The following is an 18,875-nucleotide window of genomic DNA, read 5'->3' on the forward strand; positions in this document are numbered from 1 at the left end:
TGAAGACATTGGTCAATAAATAGACGCCGTGGCGTTAAAAGGTGCGGGCTGTATGTCACGGAGGAGGGGGGGGGGGGGGAAGCCCGGTTTAACGTAGACTTACAAGCGAATATGCGATTTGGATTGAGTTATACGCGTTAGTTCGCGTGCGTAAAAGCGCTCCTGGCAGCAGGAACCCATTAGTATTTAAAAAATATGCTTTAAAATCACAACCTGGGCCATGAAATCACAAAAAGCCTCCCTTTGAGAGACATATAGGTATTCTCTGTGTGCGTAAAAGCGCGCTTGAACGCCTTGGATAAATTAAAGCAATGTTATTGTGCATTGCGCAATAATTCAAGGCATTACTTAGACTCTTAATGCCAAAATAAGGGTCAAAATTGTAGCTTTCCATGATCGAAATGTATAGGCTACCAAAAGACTATTATGATAATGATAAAAAAGATGATTATTCTATATGGAACGGTTAATGAAAACTACTAATTTGAAGCCAAAAACACAATGGGAATATGGTAGTTGGTCGTGCCAATCACTTTTCTGCTGAGAACTAAGGCCTGCATTAGCAGTATTTATGTTTTGGACTCGTATAAATCCCACTGGTGTCCCTTTAAAAGTCCATTACTGTTGTTTTGCGAGCGCGCGGATCAGATGCGCCCTTCCCCGCAGCAGCACATCTTCATTAGCGCCCCGTAATGAACATTTTTTCCCTCAAATTATCCCATTACATGTGACATAAACAAGGCGAAGTTGCCGCCGCTGATTGGCCAGCCCCGGGGTCACGTGCCCCGCGTGGCCGTCCGTCTATTTGACAGCCGCAGGATGGCTTGATGCCAGAGGGGGGAAAAAAGAGACAGAGAGAGGGGAGAGAAAGAAAAATTAGTATTCTCGTGCTAGCCTCGCTATAAATCAATCATGGAGTCGTACGTGGTGAGCTGTAAATACGCTGAGCCGCAGTTCCCGCCTTGTGAAGAAGATTACAGTAATTTTAGTGACCAAGGGGGGTATTACAACAGCCCCCAGGACAGTGGTGGTTATGGAGCGGGCTATCAGTCCGGCCCGCACCCCCCTCCGCCTCCGTACACACCACAACAACAAGCCGCCTATGTCCACTCTGCGCAGGGCCCGCTACGGGAGGACCGTGGCGTCACCAAGGAGCAACAGCCGCAGCAGCAGCAGCAGCATCCCATGAGCGGCGGCCACTTCCCGGGATTCACGGACCAGGAACAAGTGGCCAAGGATGACTACCTGCAGTGTCAGGCCTGGATGACGTGCGCGAAGCCCGTTCAGGTGCAGAGGAAGGCGGGCTGCCAGATGAAAGACAAGCCGCCCATCGTGGTGTACCCATGGATGAAGAAGGTGCATGTGGCGCACGGTAAGAGCAGTCCCCCCCCCCCCCCCCCCCTTCCACCTCCATCTCTTCCATTCTGGCCCCTTTCAACCGCGCTATATCTCTCTCATTTGCATTTCTATTCGAGCTTGCGGAGTTATTTACGATCTCGCTGAAAGTCGGGTGAGAATTACGAGCTCATAAAAGTTTTACAGCTCTGGGCAAATCGCGCGCGCGCGTGTGTGTGTGTGGGAGAGTGTGAGAGTGCGTGCGTAAAAGTTTGGAGGTGTTGTGATGCTGCAGCGGTGTTTCCCACAGATTTTCGAGATGAGACTTCAGTGGCGCAGGTGATTTCCATTTGAATACGTTGATTTTACGCATTGTTTTTCATAAGAAGTGTCTCGTTTTGCCTCTACTGCCTGTTGAACTGTTGTCTTATCAACACATACGGGGAATACAGGAAGCAAAACGCACAGTCTGTGACATCACTATACTCTTCAGCTTGTTTGGGGGGAAAATTAGACTAATGGGAGGCCACCACAGTCGCTTTTCTTTTGATGGGGAAACACTGCTGCGGCTCGAAAAGTTCAAATGGTTCGCTGGACATGGGACTGCGCGCAACTTCATACCAAGTCTCTGAACGCGCAGCGAGAGGAGCTCAGGGCCATGATTACCCTCCATTTTAACGGACACACACAAAAAATGCATTCACTCTTAATGAATAGCTAATGATGATGTCCAGCAAATTAATGTCGAGACAACTTTTTTATTCGTTTAGCGATGCAAGAGATTTGACAGTGCGGCAAAAACACACAAAGACACACAAGACAGGACTCCTGTTTGTGCAATATATATAATAACACAAAGTCACATCAGTAAGACAGAATACACTAAAGACAACAATAGAAGTGCACGTTGAGTGCGCGTGCGCGTGGGGATGGGGAGGGGCGGGGGGAGGGGGGGGGGGGTGGTTGTGCAATAGGATCAAAGAGGATCAACACAGCAAAATATTTGTAGGAAACCGATGAGAGATCCTACTTTTGTTTACAAACAGTGAAAGGAGGAGTACGGTTCTGTTTTTTTTTTTTTTTTTACTTTGTTGCGCTCCAAACGCATTCCTAACGTTCTTAAAGGATTTCAACACCTCATCTCTTCACAGGGATGGGGTTATGTGCACGTTTCACAGCTTTCAGGGAGCTCTACTGTCACGATAATGTAAACAACAAGCAGCGAGGTCACGATTATTCAAATGGTTTATGATTAGATGTACACGTCTTCTCAAAACAAGGCTAATGCACTACGAGGGGGAAAAAACAAAAAACAAAAACATGCATGTGCAGCGCTTTTAATTCTAATTGATTCATTGCTTTATCTCCATCTCTGCCGCAGTGAACCCAAACCACGTAGGCCCCGAGCCCAAGCGTTTACGCACGGCCTACACGCGCCAGCAGGTCCTGGAGCTGGAGAAGGAGTTCCACTTCAGCCGCTACCTCACGCGTCGCAGGCGGGTGGAGGTGGCCCACACCCTCTGCCTGTCCGAGCGCCAGGTCAAGGTTTGGTTCCAGAACCGACGGATGCGCTGGAAGAAGGACAACAAGCTGCCCAACACCAAAGGACGCAAGAAGAAGGCGGCGGCTGCGGCCGCGGCGGCGGCGATGGAGAACAGCGGGGCTTCGGAGAGGGACAAGGCCGCCATCACGGTCTGAATAAGGCTGGGCACGGGAGCAGAGTTTGGAACTGAAATGCTGCAGAGGAAGACGCAGACTATAGGCTTTTGAAAATGGTTAGCTTCCTCGGGTAATTGCCAAAGTCATGTTTTAAGATCTCCAGCTATTTCTCCACTTGCATTCATGGCATCAGTTTTTAAACAATATGCCGCTTGTTCAATGTTGTCAAGTGAGAAACATAATGCAGATGGACTGAAGCCTACATTATATCACCAAATTGTCGTTATGGCAATTTTAGGTGATGTATCCATATCGCAAAAAGCCACGATATATCGCAAAATCAATAAGGTCCTACTTTATAGATGTGGACATCTTTTGCTTCCACAGCCTAAGCCAAAAAACGTATATGGTAACTTAAGGAATGCACCAAAAATTGAGTTTTCCAAATTACGGTCAATTTTAGCCTCGCTCTGGCACCGATGTCGTACTTTTTCGAAGTCATATTTTGACACTATTCTCTCTCTCTCTTATTTAAAATCAACAAAACAAAATATCGTTATTGCAATATACGCCCCTCCCCCCTTATATCGAGCAGCCCTAATTTGCATAAAGACTATTCATACTCCTTGCGTAAAATGGGGAAAATGAAACAAAAACATACAAAAAAAAAATGACTTTGGCAATTACCCCATTGGCAGCTGACGAAATGATAACTCTTTCTTATTTTTTTTTTTTTACATGTACGCGTCATGACTATATTTAGCCTTGAAGTTGCATCAGATTATTTTTATATTTGATTTCACGATGAATGTCTTTCATACAGCGCTGCAGGTCACGTGACACGACAGGGCTTGGAAAGTAAAACGGGCTGACCATATCCTTCCAAACAAAAGCCGAAGTGGCACAAACGCGAAAGCAGATGATATCAAATGAGGCTTTGGAAATATGGTCATCCTATATTATTATTATTTTTGCCGATTCAAAGGCCAAAACGCATATTATACTAGCTATATAGTGTCGCAGTCTCGCCAAACTCCCATCTGAAAATGCGGAGAATGAGGGTGAACTTGTGGATATAACAGGGTTTGATTTCTTACAGGGTAAAAAAAAAAGAAAATTAAATAAAAAACACACAGTACAGGGTTTTTCTACGAGCTACCTAGACCTGAGTAATTTATGAACACGCACAGAATGTCGCTCCCACAAACTGGCGCTAAGAAAAACACGACCAAACGACCCGAGACGGCTGCGCCAAATGCTGCGGCCCCGCACTGTACAAAGACTATTTATGTTACACACGGAGAAGCGGGGACGAGCGCTCACTTTGCCATACTTCCCAACAAACGCCCAGTCCTCAGTCTTGTTTTTGTTTTGTTTTTTGTTTCGCACGAGATGCAAAGACAAATAAGTTATTTAAGTGGCCGGATTTGGCGCGCTTGTTTTCCCCCCCTTTTCATCCATTCCGTTCTCAGGGTTTACGCACGTTTTTATATTTGTGTCCAGCTGTTTAAGGAGCAATGGGAGCTTTAAACTTCTGTCAAAAAAAACAAAAACAAAATGGCACCATTTTTGCTTTGTGTTCCCAGATCGATATGCTATTGTTTTATTTAGTCTATACGCCAGTACTTATTTTATGTGTACGTATTACTAGACGCATATTTTATTCGTTAGTGCGCGTCATCGTTGTGTTTATTTGTGCAATTTTTTATATGTGGAAAATGTTTTTTGATACTAGATGAAACAATAATGATAATAAAAATAACACAATTTGTGCTAAAGGGACGTATTGTTGTTTTTTCCCCCACACAATTAAAGCTACACTGTGCAATATTTCAATCAAAAAATCAAATCAAATATAAGCATTTATGGTCACACTTTATTTCACAACAGCTTGATACATTGTACCTGACTAAATTTAGTACAATGTAATGTGCTATGTACTTTGAAAGTTCATAATGTAATAGGACACGAGAGCCTAAGGGTTAAGGTTAGGGTCAGAGTTTCAATTATGTCTTACTACATTATGTACCTACCAACTACAAATACATATTACTTCATTGTGTATCGAACCTATAGGAACAAGTTATTACAGATTGTTACAGAGCACATTACGTTGTACTAAATTTTGTTACGTACAATGTATCAAGGGAAGTGTAAAAAAGTGTTAACTAACCTGTACCTATATAGTACATACACAATGGAATAATGTGTATTAGTACTTTGGAGATAATGTAATAAGACATGACATGACAAGACCCTTAGGGTTAGGGCTTAAGGTTAGGGTTAGGGTTTGGGTCTTATGTTTGACTCGGTGTACCACCAAAGTACTAATACACATCCATTGTGTAGGTACTGCATAGACACAAGTTGTTACACATTGTTACAGAGCACATTACATTGTACTTACTGTGGCAGGTACAATGTGTCTAAAATAAAGTGTTACCACATTTATTTCATTACGGATTGTTTATCAGTGAAAAATACCTTCACAGCATCTTGTCTCTCCTTAAACCTGAACGAGGGACATCACCAGCTTGTCTTGTCTTTATGCTTTTACTATATCTCTACCCAAATGTGAATTTTGGTGCATATGACACATTAAACACTTTTTTTTTTTTGCCAAAGCCTTATCTTTATTATTGGCCTTTAAGTGTTCCTTTAAGTATATTTGATGAATACTTAAAGGCACACTGCGTAACATTTTGGATTCTACTGTTGCCCATTCAAAACATGCTCCTAATGACCAGCTCGACACTGGAAATGCTATTTTGTCAGTAGCTCATCCAAGAATGAGTTTCAACGAGAACCACACCTATTTCAATCTCATTCGGCTGCCTTTAGACAACGTCTCCATGGAGACGGGCTGGAAATGTCCCGCTCCCAAAGGTGAGCCGCTCATGGCAAACACACACTGTTGTTTGGTCATATTTTAGCAATTTTTCAATGGAAAAAAACAACAAATACATGCGTGAATTTCACTTATTTGATGAAATGTTGCACGGTTTGGCTTTAATTACGGATTTTCTTTTAAATGTAAGAAAACAAATATGCGTCTTTACTATGAGTTGTGTAGCCTCTCCGCAAACCTGACTCGTAACTCTGCTGGGAGCGGCACATCGCCAGCTCGTCTCCATGGTGATGTCGCTGCTTTTCGCTTTGACAACATGCGCCCAAACATGAGGTTCATACACACACAAGTATTGGTCCGAATGCTTTATTATTCGATAACACACCCCAAGTATCAGACCGTTTCATCACCTGAGCACATTCGCGAGTCGCTGTCACGTTTGTTTATGTTTTGACTTTTACAGTAATTGTCTTGCTCTCAGGACAAGGCAAACATATAACCGGGAATGTTCCGCAGTGTGGTTTTAAGAGCAGTTTGTTGTTGTTGTTTTTGTTTTGTTTTAATATAGCTGGATTTTCTTGTAGGCTATTGATTCGGTGCGAGCGAGAAAAATCCATTGTAGCCTTTAGCCAAGAGTGAGCATCTGCGCCATAATAGATCTCTGTCCCGGCTGTAATTCACTCGGGCCTCTCAGGTCGATGGGAAGAGGAAGGAAGGCAACACCAATATACCGCGTTATATCTCCAGGCTTTCCATTAAGGCCACGGCGGGCGTCCTCTCGTGGGGGAACTTTACGCATGAGCGGAATAAATGGCAGCGATACAGCGCAGAGTTTGATTAAACGGACCTGGGGCTTTAGGTGTCGGAGTAGACCTTTACGTATTGCATTTTAATATATAGCCTAGGAAAAAAATAAATAAAACAAACAAAACACAAAAGTCTGGATATAATCACTCAACATGCTGCTAAAGAAATTATACTCAAGAGGAATTATACATTCAAGAGTCGTTTTATCACTCAGGACTTTCACTTCTACTTAAGTAGTATAATTTTTTTCTTCTTCTTATTTCTTTCAAAAATATCAGGATTTCTACATAATTTTGTATGTTGTCCGTCGAAAAATGCATCGTAAAGATAAATCAGACTTTTACGCACAGTTACTCAGAAGTAGTAGGTATACTTTTGGTAATTCCTTGAACTGGCGACTGTTTTACCTCTGCTTGGGTCAAATTATTTTCAAGGTGACGTCACTCCTCCTCAAGTCCAAATTCTGTCGACTCTACCCACCCCCTGATTCCCAAACGACGCGTCCTAATTTCATAACTTGCGCGCATTTTACGCACAGCTTGTTTCGCCTTTTCCAAACGACGAAAACTATCCCCCCCCACACACACACTTCTGCTTTGGTTCGCCGCGCGGGAGTGTGAGGGGGGGCATGATGGTGCGCGCCGTGGATGTCGAGGGAAATGAGCGCTGAGAGCCAGTAATTGGTGTCTTCCGTGGGAGTCGCGGTTAAGAGCGGAGTAGCGCTGACAGAGACGTATCTTCACCCCCCCCCTCTCTCTCTCCACAACAAGCATATGTGCTTAAAGTAATGCACGGGCAAACACTGCAGTCACCGCAGTTTGACACGGCGGAGGAGGATTGATCTGTTTCGGGGAAATAGAAAAAAATGTAGAGTTAATAACGAAATAAAACATGTGAAGAAAAAACAAAAAACAAAACAGCAGCACTCGAGCTAAAGTAAATAAATACCTACATTCTAAGGTGAAAATCACATATACGTAGTTTATGCTACTGCAGAGTCAGCATCAGTGACACGTGAAACAGGCACGCCATCTCGTGGAAACACGCGACACTGCAGTTAGGAGTCTGGAAAATCTGTATGTACAGTTAAAAATGGAACAATGATCCACTGTGTTTGTTTGTTTGTTTGTTTGTTTGGGACAAATAGTTGATCGACTACATTAATAGCCTATTTAATTAATTTTTTTACCCGTTCAGATTTACCCAAATCCAAAAGCTTCTCTGGCTGGAGAGCAACAGTGCAACGCCCCATTTGAAAGCTAAGACCTACAAAAGTGAGTTTTTTCTTGCGTTGTTGCCATCACTTTTTCCACGTTCTTTTTCCATCTCGTTTTCGTCACATTTTTGTCGCGTTTTCGCCACATTGTTGCTCTTTCGTGGCTTTTTTTTGTGGCTTTTGTATTGCATTTCCGTCACTTTTTTTGCTGCACTTCCATCGCTTTTTCCACACTTGTGTTGCTTTTTTGTGGTCACTTGTTGACGCATTTTTTGTTGCGTTTTCATCCTCGTTTTGGTCACGATTTTGACTTTTTTTTTTCCCCTCAAGAAGCATTTCAGATTAGGTAAAGCCAAGCCGGAGAAAAAGTGGTCGGTTCAGGTGGAGGATAAGAGGTTAAGCGGAACCTTCGCGTCTGGTTCTCCGTACACATGGGGACGGCAATCCGAGCCGGACCAGCCGGAGTCTCCTGCCTGTAGATCAAGTCCTTGCACTTAAACTTGCGTGTCCTGCGTTGTTTTGACCCTAAAATCGCTTGTGTTTGGAGTAAACATCGACCAGCAGCATGTCTCTGGCCGCAGAGGCTTTCGTGTCGCAGATGGCAGGTAGGACAAGCTCCCCATAAACAGAAGTCTGTAACCTTTTGTTTACCTCTTAACATTTCGGGGTTGTCAATGCAAAGAACCACTTCGTGTGCCCATATTCGGCATCAGCTTTACCTGACAACACAATTATCGTCTGTGAGGCTTTTAGTATTACAAGCATTTAACCCCGCGGTGCAGTATGCCTTTGCAAAAGTACAAAAGTGAAATCTTTATTTATTTTTCGTGTCTTTCCATCTTAAATATGAGCCTCAACAGATAATATATTACTTGTATTTACTGCTCGTGACAGAACGCGCTCTTTATGTAATTAAAGCACATTTGGTTCGGGTTTGTTCTATTGACATTCCGCAACCAGCCAGCCCTGTTTGAGCCAAAATGGCGGCGGTCTTCTTCGCCCACTGTGCATTAGCGTTTGTAGGTGTGTGCGCCCTCTGGTGGATATGAAATACTGAACGACCACCGCAGTTTTATAAAAGTACAGAGTTTAACCTCTTACTTAACCTTAACCGAGCGCATTTTTTTTCAGTTCGGCTTTACCCAAATCTAAAAAAGCTTCTCAGCTGGAGTTTACCGGCCATTGTGAGTCATAATTTGAAAGCTAAGACCGACAAAACTGATCTAAACAGATCCTTTTCCTTCCGTTTTGTTGACTTTTTTGTGTGTCTTTTTTTATTAAGTTTTTGTCACATTTTTGCCACTTTTCTTTGCCTTTTCATCCCTGTTTTCCTTTTCTTGCCGCTATGATGATGCTTTTTTTTCAAGAAGCTTTTAGATTTGGGTAAAGCCAAACAGGAGAACATGATCTCCAGTTCGCCTTTACCCAAATCTAAACGCATCTCGATTGGAGTTCACAGCCTATAGGCCAGTGTGACGCCTCATTTGAAAGCTAAGACCATAGAGACTTAAGACTAAGACTTTTCATCACTTTTTTCATTGTGTTTTTTGTTGCATTTGTGGCATGTTTTTGTCGCTCTTTTGCCACTTTCTTGCTCTTAGATCTTGGGTTAAGCCAAACTGGAGAAAATGTACTTGGTTCATGTGGGGGGGAAGAGATTAAGAATATATTATTCTAGAGTACTGATCATTTTACATTTTTCTCTCCCACTTTTGAAGAACTTTTCATTGTGTTTTTTCAGCTAGTTGCCAGAGCTGCACGACATGAAGACGAACAAACTTTTACCCAGGGATCTGAGCAAAAATTAAAATTAAATACATTGAAGTGAATGAATAATTAAGTAAATACGTCAGATTGTTGAGTTCCATTCAATAATCAATATTCAGGCTGGACAATATTTAGTGAAGAATATCATAGCGCATTATTAGGGCACGCAATACGAAGAGATGAAGACTTCTACATGATGACTTAAAGCAGTACTAAGTAACGTGTTTACCTTAATAAATCCTTTCCGCAGTACCTGTGGGGGTAATACAAGTGTTTATGGGATGATTGGAGGGTCTTTCATCTCCCCCTGGTGTCTCTGGCCAGAAAACCATGTTTGCAACTTGACTGCCACCGGGCCGGAGCAACCAATACACACTAATAGAATCACGAAGAAGAAGCTAACATGCTAACGGGCAAAGCTATCTGCGGGCTAACGTCACTTTAAACAGTATTTACAGCCAAGTTTGAGTGAATTTTTTTTTTCCATTTTATAATTGGATGCACAGTAACCCTCTCTCCCTTCGCCTTTCCTGTCAGCGTAGTATTTACTCTCCAAGACAATTAATAAGTTAAAAAATCGTAACTTGCTAACTTGCTGCAGTTGCGCTTGTGGCCTCTAGGGGGAAGAGTTACTTAGTACTGCTTTAAAAGTCTCCAATTTGTACTTGCTAGTAGCTAAAATGGAACTAAATCAGGGGACTCCTGTTCAAAACTGAAAATCTGTACAATATGAAGTAGGACTGTACGATATTGAAGTAACTTGCAATATTGCGACAACGATATTGTGATATTTTACCTAACCGTTGTATTCAACCTCTTAACCTTAACCTTAACCAAGCACATTTTCTTTGGCATTACCCAAATAAAAAACTTCTTGATAAAATCATCAAAATGACAAAAAAATAATGACAAAAATTGACAAAAATGTGGCAAACGCAAAAAAAAACAGCCACAAAACAAAATCTGTTTTGCGGGTCTTAGCTTTCAAATGAGACACTGGCCTATAGGCTTTAAGAAGATTTTAGATTTGGGTAAAGCTGAACAACTGGAGAAAATCTTCTCAATTAAGGCGGGGGTGTAAGAGGTGAAACACAAGTTGCAAGTTTTTTTAGGGAGCAGACTTCAAAATAAACACAAAATCAGGATCAAAACAAGGGTAAAAATAAATGAGCATTTTTAAGTTCTGTTCATTGTTAGTTTTTTGCTGAGTTTGCAAACACAAAAACCACGTCGATCTCAGTCTGATGAAAGCTTTAGTGATATATTGTGGCTTCTTGTGATACAGATATATATTAAGATGTGCAGACAGACTGATGTCATATGTTTCTATGTTTAACCTGACATGTGTGTATTGCGTGTTCTTGGCATGAGCAGCTGCAGAGCCCTGGCCTGAGAATGCAACACTGTACCAACCTCTCAAGGGTAAGACGGCGAACAAATGACAGAAATATCACGATTAACAAGCAAATCAACTTCTGCTCTCTTTACAGAAGATCAGATTCTGTTGTCAGATTGTGCATCATCACTTGCCGTTCAGGTAAAGCTTCCAAAGGCTGTAATGAAATACACATGAAATATACCTTTGGCCAAGTCAATAAGCTGCCAGCGTTTGATTATGGCAAAGCTTTCTATTTGCCATCGTTACATTAGTTTCTAAGATCTTGTATGGATGATGGAAGTCAGACCACAGTGCAAAGCCTTCTCCAGCACACCCCCAAGATAGTCAGATTAAATAGAGTCCGAAGTGATCTTTATATGACAAAAAGGTAACTCAAAAGCAACAATTAAAAAAAAGTAAAAACTATTATTATTGGGTCTCCTGGATCTGTACGGGTCTGTAATTCTCCCAAACATCAATGCCAGCCTTGTAGGAATTAGAAAATAGTTGCTTTTTAATTGAACTGAACTGACTTGAAACTTGTTAACGCTCTGAAAGTGAATAGCCATGTTGTGTTGACCTGCAGGCTTACCTCCGCATGTGTGGGCTCCCTGTACAAATAATGTGCAAAGTCAACGCTGAGTTCATGTCTCCGTCTGGTAAGCAGTGGTTCATTTCTCTCATACTTATTCACTAACGCAAAGCGAACATTCTCACGACGATGACACTGTTTTAGGTAAGATCCCCTTCATCCACGTGGGGAACCAGGTGGTGTCGGAGCTGGGACCAATAGTGCAGTTCACCAAGGCAAAGGTGGATTTCCTAAATGATCATGTCTGTAACGGCGGATTATTGAAAACTGTGTGTGTGTGATTCCCTTCTCGCCCCAGGGCCACTCCCTCAGTGATGGGCTGGATGACGTGCAGAGGGCTGAGATGAAGGCGTATATGGAGCTGGTCAATAACATGCTGCTGACGGCGGAGGTACAGACAGACGGAGACAGACAGACGGACGGACGGACAGACAGACAGACTTTTAACACTACGGTTATTCAGTCGCTCCAGGCTCGCTGGCCTTTTTTGTGACTATTGCTAAAATGCCTGATTTTGTTGGCCATTTTTCCAAAAGTAAAATTTACGTAATAGACGTTATTTTAAATAGTTTTATCATCTAATAAAAACAGAACCATGTGTGCTCCTCACCCCCGCCCTCCGCTCAGCTGTGGATAGTGGGCGGAGCAAACAGGCACCTGTCTGTCGCTGTGAGCGCCAGGCTCCAGCTCCACACAAATCTCATGAAAAAGTGCCATGAATGAGAATCAGAGGAGAACACACGAAAGGACGAATGTGTTTATTTCAAACACCAACGTTGAGCTTCAGCTCCGAGCGGTAACTCCTTAAGTTTGTGTAGTAAAAGCACCAGCCCCTCACTCAAACACCACCACAGAGGACGAAGCGTCTGAATGCACACACACGTTTGTCTGTCAGGTTTAGCCCATATCACCAAATAACCATCCAATAGCAGAGAAAGGAAAGTCGTACAGAGTGCATTAGAGGCACACAGCGGCGCAGGCCCAGGCGAGTGAGAGGAGGCGGAGCAGAAACAGCAGCTTCCTACACAAATATAACAAGTAAAATGGATTTCACTGATCAGAAACTCACTTTGGTTGTGCAGAAGTTGCAGAGTTCAGGAATAGTTGCGAAGGAAATCCTGGATTATTGGAATAGTTGCAGAAGTAGTTGCGGGGTTTTGGAAAAAGATCGCCCAATCCTGGAGCGACTGGTTATTGAGAGATTACACCTGCTCCTGCTCCTCAGTAACACAGTCTGCTTTCATTGTGTTGCAGTTGTATATCCAGTGGTGCGATGACGCCACAGCCACTGAGGTTTGGGAGACGGACATTATTTATCACCATATGTTCGGTTCCTACAGTTTCTTACCTGTTTTTGTTGCATTTGTGGCTTAGATCACGCGTCCCAGGTACAGCAGCCCGTACTCGTGGCCCCTGTGTCAGATCCTGGCCTATCAGAAGCAGTGGGAGGTGCGCAGGAAGATGAACGCCATCGGCTGGGGCGGCAAGTCCTTGGAGCAGGTCAGTTAGACGCTCCATATGTGTTACTGTGGGGGTGTGACGGTACATGTAAGGTATTGAACCGGCTCGGTTTGGTCCACTTGTGAACCATTTCAGTACATTTTTTTTAGTTTTAGTGCAGCGGAACCAATGTTTTATGCGTTTCACACAGACACTCTTTATTATGGATAAAGTTCCATTGTAAACAATTTCTAAAGAGACATAAATGGGACATCTTTAAATTATTTTTAATACTCTGTATGTTTTTAAACATTTTGCAAGTCTATTTTTTTTTTGGTACCGAAAAAATACCGAACCGTGCCCTCCAAGTATTTGAACTTAACTGAATGTCATTTTAGTGAGCGTTACACCCCAGTTACTATGGTCTGTAACTAAAGTAAATGTCTCTGTCAGGTTTATGAAGACGTGAGCCAGTGCTGCCAGGCTTTGTCTCAGAGGCTCGGGACGCAGCCGTACTTCTTCAACAAACAGTAAGTACTCTATTCTGTTGTCTTCTTCGTGTTCAACCCTATTTACAAATCTATTAGCTGGGAGTCTCAATAGCACCATCTACTGGTATGAAATAAAAATAATAGAAGTGGGATGAAATGATTATATTACAAATATATAGATCATGTAGAATAAAGTTGTGGTGTTCATGTGTTTCAGTCACAATGGCATTATTGTGTGTTGGAGGCCGATTTTAGGCCTCAAATATTATTAAAAAGCATTACATTGGATTCAAACTAAATCTAAATCTACTGGAAAATTATGACATCGCTCAACAATTTTGACTGTATAAGATTATCGAAAATACCAAACCTTTCAGCCTGTGACCCCCAAAATCACTCAACAAACAACTCCAGACCCCCTTCTGTAAAATGTTTTTAGCATTTATAATCATGTAAAGGGCAAAAATGTTGAATCTAGTTTCATGGTTAGTTTGGCTACTGTATTTGGCTTAAAATGTCAATGTCCCGCGACCCACATTTCGGGAATCACTGCTCTAAAACATTCAGTTGTAGTTTTGGAAAGAAAAGTGGCCGTTTTGTCCAATTCTGTTGTTTGCAATGCTTGCAAATCTTAAGAAATACATTTTTTTATGCCTTTGTGTCATTAGAATGCAGTATATGGGCAGTAAAATTGGCATTAACACACAAGAATCTTCCCATGACTCGTCCAAACTCCTAAACTAGGAGCTGTTTCTGAAGAAATGGCTGTTAACCTGCCGATTTCTAAGGTCCTATGAAGATAATCGAGATTGACCAAAGTAGAGATTCATTCATTGCCCTTCCCTACTACAACACATATGGCTAATGGAATCACATTGTCATCACTCTCTTCGTTCCGATTGTGTCTCGCAGACCCACAGAACTGGACGCCTTAGTGTTCGGGCACCTGTTCACCATCCTGACCACCAGACTGACCTCCACGGAGCTGGCCGAGCGGGTCAAGAGCTACAGCAACCTCCTGTCCTTCTGCCGCCGCATCGAACAGACGTACTTCGAGTCTTCCTGAAGACTTCCTCAAGACCGCTCTGTCTCACCTGCGTAAACATAAATGTATCATTCCCCCCCCTGTTCCTCCACAGTCCCACCACATCCGCACACCCTTTAATATCTTTCTTTTAAATGATCTTAATGAGTACATGAAGTATTTTTCTTTGCTTTAGGAGAAAACGAAAGGGTTGCGAGAGGTTGGGAAAACACTCTCAAGAATATTTAACAAATGTTTCCACTCCATTCTTCTGTTTTTATGATAGAGTTCAAGCGTTTGGAAAGTGGCCTGTTGTGAAAATGTGGCCAAAGCTCTACCTATCCTGTGTCTGTGAATGCAGCCGTGAACATAATGAGATGTGATTGTCATTGGATGTTTCAAAGTGTCTGCCTGGTGTGAATGGGAAGTGCCTGCATTAAACTGTCTCTGGAAGACTCAGGACTTTTCTCTTTATTTAACAGTAGGACGCAAAGTGCAAACAGAAAATCCATCCCTGCCATACATGCTTCGTTCCAAAAATGTTTGTGTGTTTATCAGGGAAGATAGTTACATAATTTCAAGCAAATGTGATGCTTGAAGTGTGTGTAGCTAGTGCTTACGTTCCAACAACAATTTACAATATAGAATAAAAAAAATACAGTATCACAAAATTCCTATGACACTTTTCCGATCGCACACAAGGGTTTGTTTCGTGTTAAAAATGGGCAGTGGGTTCAAAGTACTTGATTTACTTACTCAAGAAGTAGAAAGTACAAATCTGTTAAATAAGTGTTAAACTACAACTTTGCAGTTTCAAAAACGGTGCCTGAATTCACTCTCTGAACGGCAACACGACGGGGGCAACAATTCTTCCTTGTTGTGTGTCAGTGGCATTTGACAGTACATCTACACAGCGCCTCCTACTGTTATGGAGTGTGCATTTGTAGACTGTCAAAAGGAACCAAACACATGGATGTATTTAGGTTTTTTTTAAGCCTTTGTAGAAATGTAGTGGAGTGGAAATGAATAAGTTCTCAACACAAACGTGACTCGTAAAGTACACCCTCAAAAAGACTTCAACGAATGGGCACATTTTTGGTTTGTTTTCAGCCAAGCCCTCAGACTAAAAGAGAACGTTTGAAACTGACTAAATGATGTCCTGCAGAGTGGGATTGTACAATTCTTGTAATCTAGTAATGTCTACGGTCCACCAGAGTATCCGTGCTTTACCTTGCTTTAAACATGGACCACACGTGGGGGAAAAAACGAGTTTTCAGTGAACCCCAGATCATTAGGGTCATGCACTCGGTCAGCTGACACACCTTCCTGCCTCTACGCCTGAGGTCATTCAGAGAAGCTCATGGTGCGCCTCCTCACCCGTCTGCCCTCTCTCTGCCCTTTGTTTGCGTGGGTCATTATAAAGTCATGACATGGGGGCTGCTCTCCGCCGTGACCCTCCAATGCACTTTTCAGCGATAGAGGCGCCATTTCAATGATGTTTTCATATAATGAAACGTAAATATTTGCTGCAGGATCTAACGAAGTCTACAGAGTCATTTTGGTCTGAAGAGATTCAGGCTTAAATACACGTGTATGGATGAACATTTTGTCTTATTGGAAACATGAAGAGAGGGGGTCTGGGTGTCCTCCCCCAAGAAAATGTGGACAAATATTTTTTTTTCCTATGTTTTGGAGCATTCTAGATCAGCTTTTATTTTAATTATGTAAATGTATTGCTTTCTTGACTGGCACACATGGCACTGTTTTATCGTTTCTGATGGAAACTCGTGTTTGAATTCGAGGAGTGCACCTTGAGAGAGCCCAAAGCTTTACCTATAGCCCTAAATATATTGTCACAGTAAAACTAAGATGATTAGGACTGTTCAAAGCTTCGAAATGTCCATTGATCTCTGTAAACAGTGCACCTCCTGCCCCCTCTGTGCCCTGTGTCTGTGTGGGTCACCGTCGTGCTGGGCTGCTTTCCGGTATGAACCCCCTGACCGATGGCGGGCTGTGGTCAGTGGGTGCTCGCCCGGTCATTACTCTGTGCCTTCTCTCTCTCAGTCAGACAGGCAGACGTAAACAGAGCAAACGTCCGGTCAAGTCCTGTCCATACACCGCCTGGACCGCGTGGTGACCCCTGCACCCCCCGGTCACACGGTCACCGCTAATGGGGCTGCCGCTGGAGAACATATGGGGAGGCATGTGCTGTGGCGGAAAAGAGTTATGGATGTTTTGGTAACTGTGGGACTTTGGCAATTAGTAGCCAGAAATAAAATGGACTAGTCACTTACCTTAGATTACAAACAGAAATAAATCTAAAGTGTATTGCTTAGCTCTATGCTAACCTTTGTAACAGCCATGCTAAATGCAGAGCAGTTCGCGGCGACATTTTGAAATAGATGGCTTTTCCCAGACTTATCAAGTTCAAAATCGCTTGGCTGAATATTGATTGATTTGATTTATTTTTGTTATTATATTTACATTGTTTACATTATTATATTTACATTGTTTACATTATTTACATTAGTGTAACATTAGTGTACGGCATACCTTGATTTTAAAGAGGCAGACTTCAGTTTGGAGAGGCAGAGGAAGCTATTATTTTATCATATCATATTTGGATCATACAGACAGACCCGTAGTCACAGATGCTAATCACTCGTTAGCATTTTAGGCTAAATATCACCATTGTCATGTTTTAAGCTGTCTCTGCCCCTTTTAGCAGATATGAAATAGGAAGTTAGGCCTGCTGTGTTTGAGCGGTTTATACCTGTTTCCTTTAAAGTTTGACATTTGTTTTTATTTTGAGCAACATGGAGCAATATGGTGTAACATGGCTGTCAAAACTCAGGAATAAAAAAAGAACAGCGGCGTTCGGTCCTAATGTATGAGGAGGACAGATAGCAAGTCGACTGATCTGAGAAACGTCCAATGTATTTGTCCTTTAGCTGTTAGCATTTAGCCATCAAACATCGCTAATTATGAACGATCCAGATGTTTTCAGCTGTCGTCAACCCATTGACCACATTTAGGTAAGGTCATAGCCTGTTTTTAAATTATTCATGAATGTTCAGATGTTTTGAGATTTTACTTTTGATTTGTTTTAGTATTGGCGTATAAAGGTGATCTCTGAGCTAAATGGTAAATCATGTTTGTACGGTCGAATACACATCCACTAAACATTATCTTATAGCCGTATATGTTAATGATAGAGAAACCACATCTATTAGTTGAGTATCACAAATTGTCACCGGTCATTGACTGATGTGTTTTGCCTGGTTTGACTAAATATGGACTCTGCAAAAGCTAATGTTGGACAAACCGCCATTTATGCCCCAAGTGACGACCAACCCCTGACCTCTGACCGACCATCCCCATTGGCTTACTTTTTAATTAATCCTACTAGTAAGTATTTTAAAATGTGTATGAAGTCTTCCCTCCTATTATAACGTTGTTACTTTGTAGCACGTGTGCGTGTGTTCTCACAGTGTCCAGTGTGAAACAGTCAATTCTCTGCTTTGGCCTTGACTGTATCTAAAATCCTCCCTCAGTCGGTCGCTCAATATAAAGCCCATTCATTGTTCTCTGACCAGTGTAAGATACACAATAGAGCTCGGAATTTTGTCTTCAAAACTTTAAAAGGTAAGGGTATGCACATTATGTTACAATAATGAACCAATGGAGACTTTAGACTGTAAATGTCCTGGAGCTGTTGCTCACATTAAAAGCATTTGAACAGGACAGTGTTAGATGCATTCCTCATGACTCTGCAGCAGACGGAGGTGTTCCAAAGCTCTGCACTCACTTTTTCTATTGTGTTTGGCTAACATTAGCCACAAAAATGGATCCACTATGGATCTATGGCTTTTTGCAACATTACTACAAGCACTATATGCTTATAGGCCAGGGTAAGGTAACACTGCCTCAAAATCCAAATGCGGCTCTAAAGCCTCTGGTGCTTTTGATATTTGGTTAGAAAAGTAAACCCATAAAGTGTATTTATATAAGTGCTCAGTTGCTATTGGGCTACGGTGTTGGGGAGAATACTTTAAAAATGTATTAAGTTTTTTGCCTTAAAATGTAGTTTGTAATGCATTGCTTTTCTTTGTCCAGCATTGAATTCTTAAACTGTATAATACTTTCACATTTATGTGCACGATATGTATGTTTAAATATAGCGTATTATTAAATACTTGTAGCTATGCTTGTTGCTGTTATGAACATTACCCATAAAGGAAGGCTAAAAAACAATTTACAAAAGCACAGGGAGCGAAGCAGTTCATATGATGCAAATCTTTATTTGTGTTTTGGGAGG

General features: G+C 42.1%; 2 protein-coding genes across 2 annotated transcripts; both read left to right on the top strand.

Moving 5' to 3' along the window:
• The first annotated feature begins 876 nt into the window (after window positions 1-876).
• LOC306965562 (homeobox protein Hox-D4b-like) lies at window positions 877-3,181 on the top strand. The gene is made up of 2 exons (XM_079560043.1): window positions 877-1,372; window positions 2,717-3,181. Exons 1-2 carry the CDS (start codon window positions 913-915, stop codon window positions 3,031-3,033), a joined length of 777 nt encoding a protein of 258 aa, XP_079416169.1. The 5' UTR covers window positions 877-912; the 3' UTR covers window positions 3,034-3,181.
• A 5,128-nt stretch (window positions 3,182-8,309) lies between these two features.
• Window positions 8,310-15,071, top strand: mtx2 (metaxin 2). Its single transcript, XM_079560034.1, has 10 exons — window positions 8,310-8,470; window positions 11,007-11,054; window positions 11,123-11,169; window positions 11,597-11,669; window positions 11,747-11,823; window positions 11,901-11,993; window positions 12,857-12,895; window positions 12,977-13,102; window positions 13,496-13,572; window positions 14,446-15,071. The coding sequence occupies exons 1-10, from the start codon at window positions 8,431-8,433 to the stop codon at window positions 14,597-14,599; spliced, it is 774 nt and encodes a 257-aa protein (XP_079416160.1). The 5' UTR covers window positions 8,310-8,430; the 3' UTR covers window positions 14,600-15,071.
• The last annotated feature ends 3,804 nt before the right edge of the window (window positions 15,072-18,875 follow it).

Source organism: Gobius niger (assembly GCF_951799975.1).
Source record: "Gobius niger genome assembly, chromosome: 7".
Classification (NCBI taxonomy): domain Eukaryota; kingdom Metazoa; phylum Chordata; class Actinopteri; order Gobiiformes; family Gobiidae; genus Gobius; species Gobius niger.

Excerpts from the sequence above, each read along its gene's own strand:
- LOC306965562 (XM_079560043.1), top strand. The coding sequence starts at position 913 with ATGGAGTCGTACGTGGTGAGCTGTAAATACGCTGAGCCGCAGTTCCCG. Across the intron at positions 1,373-2,716 it reads GAAGGTGCATGTGGCGCACG|TGAACCCAAACCACGTAGGC; the intron begins GTAAGAGCAGTC and ends TCTCTGCCGCAG.
- mtx2 (XM_079560034.1), top strand. The coding sequence starts at position 8,431 with ATGTCTCTGGCCGCAGAGGCTTTCGTGTCGCAGATGGCAG. Across the intron at positions 11,824-11,900 it reads TGCAGTTCACCAAGGCAAAG|GGCCACTCCCTCAGTGATGG; the intron begins GTGGATTTCCTA and ends TTCTCGCCCCAG. Across the intron at positions 13,103-13,495 it reads GCGGCAAGTCCTTGGAGCAG|GTTTATGAAGACGTGAGCCA; the intron begins GTCAGTTAGACG and ends TGTCTCTGTCAG.